At 43.9% G+C, this 15385-nt stretch overlaps 1 protein-coding gene and 1 long non-coding RNA gene across 4 annotated transcripts in view; one reads left to right on the plus strand and one right to left on the minus strand.

Annotated features, from left to right (window-relative positions):
* The window catches only part of LOC135913374 (chitinase-3-like protein 2), a 303766-nt gene that overhangs the window by 181717 nt on the left and 106664 nt on the right, over positions 1-15385 (plus strand). For all 3 annotated transcript variants that reach the window (XM_065445972.2, XM_070532609.1, XM_070532610.1), the window contains exons 8-9: positions 1987-2119; positions 11843-11998. In XM_065445972.2, coding sequence (XP_065302044.1) covers positions 1987-2119; positions 11843-11998 — 289 coding nt within the window. The remainder of the gene's footprint in view (positions 1-1986; positions 2120-11842; positions 11999-15385) is intronic.
* Positions 1-15385, minus strand: part of LOC135913375 (uncharacterized) — a 42523-nt gene that overhangs the window by 24373 nt on the left and 2765 nt on the right. The window lies entirely within an intron of this gene.

Below are 15385 nucleotides of genomic sequence, written 5' to 3' on the forward strand. Positions count from 1 at the left end.
CGCATCGTTTAAGCACGCACCGCAAAGACGTGTTAATATTCATCAGATGCAATAATCGCGGACAGCTTTCTGTATACAGTGGTAGTTAAGAGCGCGAGCTGTCAGCTAACACGCCTATGTCTCTGGCTCATGAGCGCGCGAGAATAGCGCAGAAGCAAGCGTCTCGATCGCGCTCGTAGCAATTCCCCTGCATAGCCACAAAAAGCTGTATCCGACTAAAGGCTGATAGCTGTAATATTTTTCTTTCTCAGCGCAGCAGTTTTGCAGCTAAAAGAAGCTCAAAGAGCGGTTGTAGTGGCCGGCGCGGCTCTGGTGCTACTCAAACGGCGTTTTTTTTTTTGCGCGCACAGCTGCACAACCTGAACACGATTGCTTCTGCTCTGTAGCCAGCAGCATCCCAGGGCAAAGCCGCGCTACTTTCTGGCAATTTACGACAAAAAGCGCGCTATGCACACTTACCCGTTTTCAGGAGCATTCACCCGATTGTTAATCATTTCGAGACGCACTCTACATGAAAAATGAATAAAACCAGACTAGAAAAGCTTGTTTGCCAGACACAATAGCCGGTCGTGGCCAGAACTTTATTTCAGGTCAGCCAGATTCTTACACTTTTAGGGCCGTTCGTGATTTCGGTTTGGCATTAATTAATTTTCGTTTGGCGTGCTCTTCTGTGAGATCAGAGGCAAAATTGGACTAAAATGGCCTCATAAACTTGTGGACAATCAGATTTAGCAGGGCGCTTCTGTGAGGCTCTGTGGTGTCCTTCAAACACACCAACAGCGTATTTTTCTGTAAGTGACGGCAGCCCTAGGTCTGCAAACTTCTTAAGCGGCGTTGGCCCCCTAACAAGCACAGGAGCCACACTTGATGCAGCACCTTCCAGGCGGCTGACGAACCCTACGAAAACCAAGGTAGGGTACCATAGCCCTCCCCTGTCCATGCCTGCTATGATGACAGTAGTGGTAGATTGAGAGGCTGGTGCCCTCAAATTAATATGAGACAGCCCTCACATGTGATACCCTTCGCTGGGCGCCCGCTCGATTAGCACAGCGGAACGCAGCAATGCACCATCGCGGGTGATGATTTTTACGGCCTACGAAATGTAAAGGCTCTCAGCAATAATTGCGTTCTTGGCACGTATGCTGACAGCAATCAGAACAGCCGGAAACACGGTGTTCAGACGCGCACAAAAACACAACGAAGAAGCCGCCACTGCTACCGCTACGCCAGCCCGCACTTGGCGTGGGGGTAAGTTCTGGCGCCACGGAGAGCAGCGGTGGTCGGGCGAACTAAGAATGAACTAAACAAGCAGTAAAAAATCGGGGGCTACGGAGGCGGCGCCGGTGAACAGGTCGCGAAGTAATAAAGCCGGTCGTAGTTACAACAAGGATGTTATTTTCATGAATTAGTAGGGTAGCACGCGTGAAAAACCCACTGCTAGTTATAATGCGTATTGCTTGGTTGTGTAAGAGCTGAAAAGACGAGATATGACTGCTATATATGTTTCCCCAGGAAACAATACCATAATTGATGTGACTGTGAATGAAGGCAAAGTATAATGCTAAAATGCTAAAGTGAACTACGGAAGAAACCAATGTGAAACGTGGGACATATTTAGAGGTTTCCTTCTTCGTGTGGCAGGTAGAAGGCACCGTCTACACGCGGAAATGCAACCCGCTTGCTGTGCTTTGAAGTGCCACGTAATCCAGCAGCATTCAACTAAGGATTCCCCTTTGGCAGGTCAAAGCTTGATTATTTAGCTAGCTAGCCTCAAGCAGCAAAAGTGTTGTAGTATTTCTAATATGTGTCAGAAAACGCATGCATGAGACCGTCAATCGAAACTTATGACAAGCACGGACATGCGCGTCCAACTAACGGTAGAATACTATGTGTTCCTCACAATTTCTCCTGGTTTAACATGTTCAAATACGTACACACATATGCATCATTTGCACTCTCGTAAAAGGGACCTTGTGCAAATCACAGGCACCTGGACTTCATCAACTTGATGGCGTACGACCTGGATTTTGTCGACCGTTGGCGTCCAAACACCAGTCATCACAGCCCTCTGTTTCCCAAGCTGCTTAACAAGCGTGAGGAACGAACAACACACAGTGTGGTGAGTTGGCAGTGCGATGCTTCTCATTACATTTCCGCAGCGTACACGATTGAGGTGCTCAATTGGCGTGTAATGGCCTATGTATATCTATTTTGAAATTAATTATTCCATTTCGTCAAGACTTAGTAAAAGCAGTCAATTGGCATGTTTACAAGACTGCTTAGTTAAAGCAGGTGACGTCTTTAACAAACGCTGAATGGGTAAGTGAGCGCATTATCCATGTATGCCTCGCAATGTCGTGGATTAAAAATGTCAGGTACTTGGGACAACTGCTTGTAAGGTGGTAAAATTTTCGCAACCGTTGTTGTTATTTTTCCGCTTTCTTTCTTGAGAACTGCGCACTTGTATGTCGACGGCCATGGCGAATCTGAGGGGACCTAATTAGAACTGCCATATCTTTCTTTTTATTTGCTAAACCGTCAGTGGGCAGGGGCATTAGAGAATGGAGAGATTAAAGAGGAACAAAAAGGTAAGAAAGACAAAGAATATCAGCAAATCATCGAAAAATACGCTTTATGAATATACAGTGCGTTCTTGAAGCGATTATTGCCCCTTATAGCAGCTATCTGCACAAAAAGGTGGTTCCACTATTCGGAACTCCGAGATACGAATGACTTTGTGAAGGTGACCTAATGGAGTCCTAATGAAATGCGGTGTCAAAATAAGTCCATTTTGGTGTTGCGGATTGTGAGATAATCAGTATAAAACAAATGAACGAAGTGCTTTTCGGCTGCATGCTAAATCATCATGAGTCATGCTATATCTTCTATGGTAATTAGGAGGAATGAAGCCAGCACAGTAATTTTAATCTATCTTTAACGGATTCCTCAAACTCTTATGATAGAAACTTTATACTAAAGCAGCACAATCATGTTTTGAGCGAAGCCATGTTGTCTACATTACAAGTTACAGGGAAGATGGTCGAGCGAAGTTACGACGAAGATATCCCATTCACATTATCAGTATGTAGGCTATATGAATAGCCAAGGAAAGTTCAATTTTGATTATGAGGTATTTGTAAAATATCGCAAACGCTAGGAATTGATTACGGAGATTATAAGTGGGCACTGTGTCTGGCGTTTTTGATGTGCACATATGTTTACATTTGCTAATATTGAGATCGATGCACCATATATTTTACCAGTCGTTAAAGGGGTGAGTGTCGAAGAGTCTTCCTGTCATCGGCGCAGGTTATTTCGTGCCCCGTCGCAGAGAAGGAGGCTCGCACAGGAAGCTTGAAAAAGCTCATCATCGTCGCCGCCGTCATAATAATAATAATAATATTAATAATAATAATAATAATAATAATAATAATAATAATAATAATAATAATAATAATAATAATAATAATAATAATAATAATAATAATAATAATATAATTATTACTAATTATTACTAATATAATTAGCCGTATATTTTACCCTCAGGTACTGTAAAGTGGCCGGCGCTGTCTTCAGAGCACGTCATGCTGAACTAATTAGGCACAACTGTTGCATTCTCACATTCACCCATGTACCCACGCCCTAGCCCACACAGGGTGCTGTGGCGCAGCATAGCCTTAGCTGCTTTTGCGCCATTAAACCCCACTTAACTAATACAGGGCGCTGGTGGTGTTCTTGGTTGAATGGGTGTGTGAGTGCCTGCCGGAATGTCCAAAAATTGCACCTAATTACTTCAATATGACGAGTTAAGAACTAGCCAAAAAGGAAGTCCTACTGCACTAAAATTGGGAACACGTGTCACTAGCTGCAACAAACTGAAAACATGCAAGAAAGAATTAGAACCAAAGTAAAAGTTTATAACCAATGGTATGGTGCAGTATTTTGTGCAGCAGCAGTTAAGGGCATGCCTCACGAGATCTTTCCGTAAAGTACGTGGCCAATTAAAAAAGAGTGGTCAAGGACGTCGTTTAATTTGAGAGTAAGGCATGTACTTTCTCTTTCACATGAATTTGTATCTGGAAGCCATGATGTGATATTGAAAAGAAGCATATTGATTTGTGAAGGTTAGCAAGGTTTGAGAAGAGCTTCAAAATAGTGCGGGATTTCTGAACCGTTTCTGCGCTGTTTTCTCATGTACGTCTAGAAAAGAGGATGTGTACTAATTTTTTACGCGGTACACTGGTAAGTGAAAGGTCAAAGGGAAGCGCTTGTTACCTGATTTGTGGAGTGAAATCAAATTTGCGACCAATGAGAGAGAAAGCCAGTGTTTATTGAGTGCTCCAATATCTCAGTTGAAGGATAAAACTTTGTTTTGGAGAATTTTGGTTTTAAATATTTTATAATCAGGAAAAAAGTGGGCAATGACAGTGCCATATATACGGACTTTCCGAAACGTTCTAGGTAATTTCTTCAATTGCAACGGCAGTTGGTTTTTCATAAACATGCTCGCACTGTTCCTTTAATTCCTACGTTATTGCATATTCGATGTGCCGTATAGACAATGTGCTCAATTTAGAGTGTTCCCATTGTTTGGTTTTTATCATTGTACTTTCCAAGATTGCATGTAGAATTACATATGCGTCCTTGTCGAACATCCAGATTCTTGATAACAGCTTCGAGACACCAGACAATTCTAGTTCTTAGATTCTGCTGCCTGTGTAATTCATGCACTTACTGTGATAGTTTCTGTATATCTGTAGGTTCTTTTTCTGACAGCATATGATCTTTACTATGCTGCTGAAGAAACTCCAGGAAATTCCGCGTTCTTGATGGTAATTTTCGCATGTGTACATGATGTTACGATGTTTATTATTCTGCGAGTTCAATTTATTTGATTTATTTGATAAATACTGCCAGCCTTCAGAGAAGGCCGTGGGCCTGAGTGGACAGTACATATGAAGAAATGATCAAAAAGAAGAAGACAAGAAGACATTGCACAAGGCTCGCACTACGCACTGAAAAGCAGCAAAAGACCGATAGTTTGCACGTCTATTGCATACAAACGCGTGCTACAGATATAAAATTGTACACTGATATATTGACTGAGTGCTTGACAAGGAAAAATTAAATGAGAACACGGACCATTGAAGCCGCGCATGCGTGTCGCTCGATATGACAAACTGCTGTAGTTCATCACTTATTGAAGCATTTTGCGGGAGAACCATAGTATATGTCGCGAGATGATAAGCGTTGCTGAAAATCGAAGGATGATGGAAGAATTATAAAGCACTTAAGAATGACTGTATGGTGGGTTTCTCGACAATGTATGCACTGAGCCGGTTCCATTCTCGAACAGTTCGAAGAAAAAATGAATTACTGAAGCAGGCGGTTCTGCAGGCGAATTCATAACTTTTTTCCAGCGATTTCCTCGTGTGGAACGACGAGACACCTGCTGGATGTACAGTATTATTTAAAGATTTCTTACACATTTTACTTAAATGCAGCACTACATCTGATTTTTCAATAAAGTTTTATTTTGTCGTAACATTTAGATTTCATGCACTATTGGCACATAAGCGCTGGCCTGGCCACGTGTTAAGGTGAGCCCTTTTTTTTCGTAGGATGCCCTTGATTCAGGGAAGGGCATTCTTCAGATCCACAAGGAAGGGCATTTGTAGTCGGGATGGTTGCCTCATACCAAATGTATTCAATGTGTTTCATTTTTGTGTACACCGGAAATTTCGTGTCACACATCGTCCCCTACAAGCATGCGGGTGCTAGGCCAACACCACCTTAGTGTCACAAGGCCTGTTTATTGCGATCTGTTTAGGTCATGCTTCCTGGCTTGAAATTTACATTGCCAAGGCTGGCGTGACGAAAGAAGTGACGTCAAAATCACCACGGCTAACGCGGGAACATCCCTGTTAGATTCTATGGCAGTCGGGACAGGTAGCATGACATAATGAATTGGAGTGGACAGGCCTTGTGATATCTAGGTCGTGTTCGCTAGGCGAGGCGCCAGGACCCCTGTTGTTCTAGACGCCAAAGTTTCGGCGCTCGACGCACCGGAGTCCACGCAGAGGAGTTTCAGATAATGCTGAAGCTTTCAAGATCTCTTCTAGACCATCTTTTGATGACGTCTTAAAGGCGCTTAGAAATGACACATTGTTGGACCAGGTAAAGGAGTTATTTCAGTCGTTCGCAATCCTCTTTCTAGACGAGCTTTTGGAAAACGTTTTGAAAGCATGTCTAAGAAAAACCATACGCAACCTTTTGAGAATGAGCGCGTCTTATTCGGGTCTTCTTTTAGCAGTTATTATTGTCTTGGATACACGCTATAACAATGTTATCTACCTGTTTTGTGCTACCTGGGATAATGAGTGCATTGGAGCATGGGTGCGATCCACGCGAGACGCAGTTGCGCTAGATGCAAAAAAATGCATGCTTTACGCCCTTGCGCTGCTCGCGCGGGAGGAGAACACGACCTTTCTCACGTCCGAGTAGCTCTAGCAGTGTGCATCTCACCCTAGCTCTCCAAACCTACAGTCGGGTTCACTGAAGCAACTGTGTGGAGTTGCCCCTTCGACAAACGGCAGACCCCTTGCCCGCCACGCACTGTGCACCCGCGCTGTGGCAAGAACTGATCGCCGCGTTGCTGGAGGCCACGTTTAATGCGCTCAAGTATGCAGAACGCAAGATTTTAGCGATATTAGCATCACCAGCAGGACGTATCCGACTTCCCAAGCCACTGGCTGGCACGCTAGAAACCCCAGACTATATCACGTCTTTAAACTTAGCTCCCTTAGACCGAGTCAACCGAGCAGGTAACTGCCGCCATGTGTAGTGAAGGATGAGAAGTAGCTTTCGCTCGGTGAGAAGTGCGCAGAAAGTCACGGTGGTAAATTTCCAGTGGTAAAGTGCCGCCCGTTCTGCCTCTGGGGGCATCGCAATCCAGCAAGCACTATTTGCCGCCTGCGCCAAGGCTGCCGCGAGGCGTTCTCGTTCGTGACAAATGCAGCCTGCGGTTCCTGCTGACAGAATTTCTGTCGGATTTCGTGAACCTTCTTCGACATGTTTGATTACGCGCGAAATGTCTCGAAGATGATGTGCCACCGGAAATGATGGCTGAAGAATTTCGGCTCTGAATACAACTCACCTTTGCTTCTCGTGCGTCATTGCGGCTAATATTACTCATAGTCATCCCAAGAACGCAAGCGGCAAGCAGATCTTGTACGGTTCAGTCACTGCTGTGCATCTTCGTCAAGTGCAGTTTAAATTCTTTGTGCGCAACGACTGGTGCGCGTCGCACTTAATTGGGTATGCGAACTTCACTTCCAAAGCAATGAACATTATGACAAATTTGACGAACTGGAATGAGGCCACATGAAGAAGTATTGAAGCGAAGAGCGATAGAGTTCGGCTCGGAGAAGATGCTAATCCCACAGTTTTCCCCTGCAAATCCCACTGTTTTGCCCAATTGGTCGACTTACCTAACCACAATACCAGCTCGTCGCGAGTCTCCAGCCTCCGAGCGAGCAAGGATAGATAACGACAGGCTAAGTGAGAATGTTAGAAATTGTCTGGAAACAGGAAGGTGGCAGAATTCAAGAATTCTGTGTCGTCGTTTCAAGAGCTGACCTGCAAATTAAATCGTGTCTTCAACACCAAGTTTTGGGAACTGGTCGGGAGCGACGAGTGTCTTATGTTTCTTCGTGTTCAGACAGGCCCTGCTCCTTACGTTAACCAAGGTTTGGGTGAGGGCTAGTTGGTATTCCATGGTATCAATTGTCACTTACAGCGCATACATAGACGAGGGACAAAAAGGACGACGAAGACAAGCGCTGACTTCCAACTGTATTTTATATTGAGAAACAAACGTATATATACTGAGACAAAAGACAAAAGCGCCAAAAGCGACTGAACCATGAACATTGGCAGGTTTCAAGCTAATAAGCTGCCTGCTTGATGAACTTGCAGCAGCTTCGGGCGTGAACGAGGAAGCAGCTTTTCCGTTTGAGTTTTTTAAGGAGCAAGTTCGCCTCATATTGACTAAACATAAGCAATATACTTTTTTTGCAAGTATTCTACGTCCGGTATCAACGCATACGTATCACTTGGCCAGAAATGTGTCTAAGCTCATATTGCCTCATCCAACTTCTCTGTTTCAAAGTAAAAAGGTGAATACCATGCAGAAGAATAACGAACATTTACTTTCATACGTAAGAGAAAGATCGAAACTGATGAAATCACACGAAGAAACTAACTCTCACGATCGGTGAGATTCATGTGAAGCCCGTATTTATGGTTCAATCACTGCTTTCATTGAACTAGGATCTAATTTATATTTTACCGGCCAGCAAGGTCACAGCTGAAGCTTTGCATGGGTATACCAACAGCACTATTGTGAAACTCGAAGAAAAATGGCACTATCCAACAAAGTCATCATACAGAACACAATCATCCGAAATAATTATGCGAATGTTCGCCAAAAATTGTCACCTAAATATTATGTATCCGCAAGCGCCTGACAAAAGTCATACTTTCATTAACGACGTGGACCCGATAAACATACTAAAATGCACAAGAAACAACTGGATCGGGAAGGACCGATCAACTTGCTTCAAATACGTGGATATGTAACTCTCTTGAGCAATGCTTGATGGCCGACCGCGAATGAAAATTACCTCCTTGGAAACAGTGACAAAACTGTACTTATTAAAAAGATAATCTTGCTTGAACTATGGTTATAAAATTGTTACGTGGATGTTGCGAGTATAGAAAGACTACATATACAATATATATGCAGGATGAGCCAGAGTAGTTACGATGGCTGACACCCAACAAAACGCAGCCAGCCAGCGTCTCCGATCTTCTTGCTCTCTCTTCTTTCATCCTTCCGTAACAGGACCCCTGGGTGGCGAAGCGCCGTATCGTTGCATTGTAGGCGAAGAATTGCGAGCGAAGTATGGCTTCAGCCGCGAAACGCGCACGACGTCAACAGGCGTTTGACTTGAGGGCGCATCAAAGTGTAGCGGTCAAATCTCGCAATTTACGTCGTTGCCATGGCGTACGACTTCATAAGGCCCTGTGTAGTGAGATAGAAGCTTCCGGGAGAGGCCAACCCGACGATATGGTGACCAAAGGAGCACCCAAGCAGCAGGTCCGAACTTAGGATCGCGATGGCAGCGGTCGTAACGCGCTTTTTGTATAGGCTGCGAAGCTAATAAACGAGATCGGGCGACTTGGCGTGCCGTGTGAGCACGATCGAAGACTTCACGAGTGTATTCAGTTGCGACACGTGGCACAGAAGAGAGGATGGTGTCAAACGGCCGTGTGGGGTCGCGACCATACAAGAGATAAAAGGGTGAATATCCTGCGGTGTCATGTCGGGACGAGTTATGGGCGAACGTCACGTAAGCCAGCGTGGTGCCCCTGTCGGGGGGATCGTTGGAGACGTACATCGATAGCATCTCTGTGATTGTTTGGTTCAGACGTTCCGTAAGACTGTTTATTTTTGGGTGGTAGACGGTGAGCAGCTTGTTCTCAGTGGCACAAAGCGGAGGAGGTCGTTGACAAGTCCAGATAAGAACCAGCGGCCGTTTTACAAACAACGTAGGCGTACAAAAACAAAGCCCACTATAGTTGTTCAGAAACTTTGGTTATGGGAATTCATCGTGTTTCTTTTTATTATTTTTATTCTTTTAACATAGGTAGGAGTTGGGGAATGAAATAACGAGAGCTTGGTGGCGCAACTTAACGCCCCATTCCAAATGAGATGATCATAGCATCCATACAGCCATCAATGTATAGGTCGCAACGCATGAAATTATCATCCATCATGCATCACCGCTTTTGACACATCTAGCCTCAAACGCAGCTGGGACACACATGCTTAGCCTGCTTAGCTCAGACGGTAGAGCGGCTGCCCTGGAAAGGTGGTGGTCTTGGGCTCAATTTCTGGACGAGGAGGAATTTTCCATTAACTGCGCGGCTTTTCTTTCAAGGAACCCGTGTGGGTTTACTCGGTAGCAATTGTTTACGTCTGGGTTGATGTCTCACTTTATCTTTATCAATTACTTATCTCCACCTTGCGGGTGGAGACTATTACGTCAACCTCTTGCCTTGGCTTCGAGTTGATGAATTCTACTTCGTCCTGCCGTCTACTAGCTGCCATGTTAGCTCAGATGATAGAACGGCTGCCCCGGAAAGGCAGTGGTACCGGGTTCATGTCCAGGACAAGGACGAATATTTCTTCAACTGCAAGGCTTTTCTCGTGAGGAAACCGTGTGCGTTTCCTTTGTAGCAATTAGCTACGTCTGGGTGGATGTCTCATTTTCCCTTTGGTTATTGATGATGACGTTGGAAATGTTTAGTTGGTAGTGTAAAATCAACGTCAAATTCGTGAATTACTAATTGCACAACTGTATTTCGGCCACAGTTTAGTATTGTTTGTAAGGAAAGTGAGTGACCTGTCAGCGTAAGGTATAGCAGTCTCATCAGCGTGAACGAAATGGTTCAGAATGAGGCAAGCAACTAATAGGGGGCAGGGGGCAGAGAATGAATCCTTGTGGAACACTTTTTTCAAGAGATAGTTAGACAGCGTTTCATTACTAAAAAGTTTGCTCACTGTTAGACAGATTTCAGTTATGCCTAATGAGGGCCCAATAATACGAATGGAAATAAGTTTATCAAATAGAATACAAGCATTTCGGTTAGTTTAATGCATATTCAGCTGTATCGATGGCTTGCTTGATTTTGTCACCAAAGGGGATTACTGCAAGGTCTGTGGAGTAGCCAGCATGAAATCCGAATTGGTTATACGACAATAGACAGATTTAGTTACACGTACGTAGAGGTTTTGCGTACGTAGAGCTTCTACGTGTCAGCAGTGCGCATGCGTAAAACGTAGCGTGCGCGCGCGCGTCTCACGGACGTACGTGAGATTCAATTCCTTGCGTGCGTTTCTTGCGCACGTAGACAGCTTCGCGGGGGAGTTCCGCGAGATCACGAACAAGCGATAGCGGGCCGCGCGCGCGCAGACGGCTTGCATTGAAACACGGCGACAGGATCGAATTGGCTACCGCCGTGTTCACATTTCCCGATAGATGTGGCTACGGGGTCCCTATTGGCGTGCGTCGCGTACGTGTAGCTAAAAGCGTTTCAGATGGCGTGTACGTAAGGTACGTAGGCTTTTCACGTTTGCGTACGTGAAGCCTCAACGTACGTGTAACTAAAACTGTCGAATATAACAGATATTGATCGGTACCTATTGAATCGCTTTTCAATGCATTTCTCTTTTACCTTACTGAGAACGGTAGTATCGAAATTGGTCGACAGTTAGAAGTCCAGGTTTATTTGCCGCCTCTTATGCACCTGAATTCTTGTTACTCTTTAGTTGCTCTGGAAACGTCCCCGTCTTGGATACCAGAGTAAGGATATGCGAAAAAGGAATTGATATAAGGTGTGATATCTTTTTACGGTAGCGAAAATAGTTTCACCAACACCTTCACTGGTTACATTTAGATAATTGATTATGTTAAGAGGTTTCTTCGGATCTGAAGGGAAAAATTAAAGGATTGACAGCAATGTTCGAATGATTCTTCTAGTAGCAACGTTCTCATTGGTGCTAGTTGGTGCATCCTAAACATAACTTGAAGCAACCTTAGGAAGACGAGGACAGAACGAAAGAACAAACTCGCTGCTTCAAGTCATGTTTCTTTAGGTGTGACCGCTGGACCAGATGTATTAGCTGCAGAATATAAGATAAAAGAATAATTTATGTCGCTACTAATACTTGCGTTGTTTCTACTTAGAAGAATTACTGCTCATTGTTTATTCTCAGGTGTCAGCGGTGCACCACTGGGCCGATCTGGGCATGCCGCACGAGAAGATGGTGCTCGGCATTCCTCTCTATGCTCGTGTCTACCGACTCGCGCACCCATTGGAAAATGGCTGGGGCAGCAGGGCACTGGCAGAGACGGTCCTTCCTTTCAACAAGGTGCGCACTCGGTTTCCCTGAATGTGTTTGCAGAAGCACAGGTCGGTTTGTGTTGTCTCTATACAACAAGGTACGTTGCCTCGGTCGCGTTTGGCAGGCAAGCAAAATAGCATTATGATTTTATCCGACGCTCGAGGCATAGTCGCCGCTGCAGCGCCGTCCTGTTGACACCCGTTGACGCGCGGCTGCCACGTCAACGGGTGTCGTAACCACGGTGCAGCAAGAACAGCGTCCAACCGTCGTTGTTTGGTTCCGCCAAGCCCAGCCGCCAAGGGACAGCGAAGGTCTTGGTTTTGGAGCGCAGCTCTTAGGCGCCCGTTCCTGCTGGGAGAGGAGCGAACACCGCGAAGGATGAAAGCGAACGCGGAGTGCAGCGGCAGATGAAAGACGAGGATAGCGAAGTGGGCGCCAGGAAGAAAGAAAAGGAGGGTGCAGCCAAATCATGAGGCGGAAAGCGTGAACTTGGGTATGACCCACTGCAGAGACCGCTGTTGCGCACTCCAAGAGAAATTTAGCCTTCAAAACATTTTTAAATTACAAAAGGCGCGTGTTATTTGCTCCTATATAACAAAGACAAGTCAACAATATTGCAATGTACACGTTTTCTTTATTACATTGAAAGGATAATGCGGCATGTGCCACAAAACCTGACAGCAAGCAAACCTGGGCGTCGCACCAGTCGGAGTGTTGAAACCGCAATCATGTGAATGGCCCCTCTAAAAATTGCTTTTGACACATGCGACTGGACTAATTTTAGTCGCTCCAGTCGCATCATGTGAAACAGCCTTAACGCACATCCGCAGTGGCGTCTCTGCTCACCCGCTTCGACCGCTTGGCCCGCTATAGCCGTAGACCTGCTGAGCTATGACTATCTATTATCGTTCTAATCCTGCAAAGTTCTTCAACTATGCCTTTGTTCGTTTCTTATTTGTTGCTGCGCAATGCCAGCCGTACAACTAAGGCGCCTCTCGAGCACAGCATGTAGTTTGTAGACAACGCCAGTGGTTCAGCAAGACGGACAGATTGTCGCTACCTGCTTCCCTTTTCGCTGTGCTTAATAGCTCTGCTTTCAAATCGGGAAACGTTACTGTGCTGCACTGGCCGTACATAGTGGTTCTCGTTTTATTACTGCTAACAAGATTTTTAAGAACCTGTGGTATACAGCAAATAACTATTGAATGAGCTGCATTACTTGAAAAGGCGGGCATAACTACAGTCTAAATCAACATGCAAAATTGTCTAATTAAAAAAATTCACCGCTCAACTTTTAAACTAGTAGTTGACGTATTGCATTGTATTTTAAAGCCTGTTTAACGACTATTCACATCGGCGGAAAACGAGGTGAAGTTAATTTATTACCAAATATCAAATAATACCTTTCCAAATGTAACGCATTATGAGGCGATAGCCTAGTGGCTACCATGCCCACCTCCAAATTGCACAATGCTTCAGTTACAAGGGTTCGAGTCTTGGTGGCAATGGCTGTGAAGAAAGGATGTAAAGGAGCCTGTGAGTTATATGAATAAAACAAAGAAAGCTTTGTGTTCTGAAGCTCAAAATGAGGAGCCGGCCTGAGGACAACGGTCGTCGTCAGCGTAATAGCGGGCGGCAAAGGCCAACCAAGTTTCTAGCACCTTACAGCTGCCACTGTAAAACCTATAGTCGCAAGTGTGCCTGGTGGGGCATGATCAAAAGATGTGTTTCCCACTCTTAACTCAGACTGTGATACGCAACAAAAGCTCGCGCTTACGACTACCTCTCATTATCGTAATTGAAGTTTGAAGTTTATTGCAATTTTGACAATACAAGATTGTCATGGCGCCGGAGCAAAAGGCGAGACTATACACGCCTGACTAGGCCCCTGGCGCCACGAGCACAGCAGACAACAGTGCAAAAAATATATACATATATACACATAATACACACATATACATACTTATATATACGAATGATACAATTATACTTACAAGAAATCATTGCAACGCAATAAGTATAAATAATGAAAGTGAAGAAATAAAGTGCGTACAGAAAGATACAGGAAGGCCAAAAAGCCACATGGGAACAAAAAGTCTTGCAGCGCATGAAATTGCATATCAGTCGAAAAAAGAGGAAATAAATTAAAAAAACAGCTGTCATTTGTTGGAAAAATACAGTTTTGATTTCTTTCTGAATATTGAAATGGTTGAGGAATCTTGCATGATATGAAATAAAGCATGCTCATCATTAAGTAAATTAGGAATCTGCCACTGTAAAAACTGACTGCCGTAGTTTGTTCTAGTTTTTACCTTAATAAAGTTCATAGCTCTTCAGGTGTAGTTAGTTGTGGTATTAGTATATATAGAAAAAAAGTTCTCACGATTACTTATGAATTCTAAAAAAACTTTTTCGGATAACTTTTGTTTATATAGACTAGCGACACTCAAAATACTATCCTGGTGAAAGTACTCAGAGGTATGTTCGTACATTGATAGGTTATTATTAATACGAACACACTTCTTCTGCATTCGGAATAGAGTTTCCAAGTTAGCCTTAGAAGTGACGCCCCAGATAAGTAGACAATAGTGGAGTCTAGAATGAACAGTAGAAAAGTATAACTGACGTTTAAGTTTTAAAGGTAACAGCGTGCGATGCTTATTGAGCATACAAATTAATTGTGCTATGCTACGTTTAATATTACGTGATGCGTCCACCATAGATTTTCATGGAAGAGTACACCCAAGAACTTGTACTGGGAAACCCTTTCAAGTGGTTGCGATTGAAATATTAAAGAAGATGCGAAGTTAACTGGTTTGTTAATAGGAGTAAAAACAATATACTTTGTTTTTTTAACATTTAGGCTCAACTGATTAGCCGATAGCCACACTGAAAGGGAATTTAACCAGTTGTTAATAAGAGGAATTAGAGTAGAGATGTTATCAGAGGAGAAAAAAACGTTTGTATCGTCGGCATATAATACAATATCGGGTGTTTCTGGTATTGCCACGATATCATTGATATAAAGAAGGAAAATCGTAGGACCTATAATAGAACCCTGCGGGACGCCGTACCTAATGTCTGCTAAATCAGATTTTATGCTGTTGATTTCCACAAATTGGGAGCGGTGTGATAGATAGCTACGCAGTAAGTCTAAAGCAATGCCTCTAACTCCATAAAAGGGTAATTTAGAAAAAAGTATGCCATGTTTAATTGAATCAAATGCTTTATTAAAGTCTAAAAATAAGCCTATTGTGTATTGTTGGTTTTCTATATTGGTAACAATTTTATCACGTATTTCAAGTAACGCAGATTCAGTGGATTTACCCCTTTGAGAGCCATGCTGATTCGGGGATATAAGGTTATGCTTTTGCATGTGTCCAGTTATTCTAGAATTTAAGGCTTTTTCAATAA

Source organism: Dermacentor albipictus, chromosome 1, assembly GCF_038994185.2.
Source record: "Dermacentor albipictus isolate Rhodes 1998 colony chromosome 1, USDA_Dalb.pri_finalv2, whole genome shotgun sequence".
Classification (NCBI taxonomy): Eukaryota; Metazoa; Arthropoda; class Arachnida; order Ixodida; family Ixodidae; genus Dermacentor; species Dermacentor albipictus.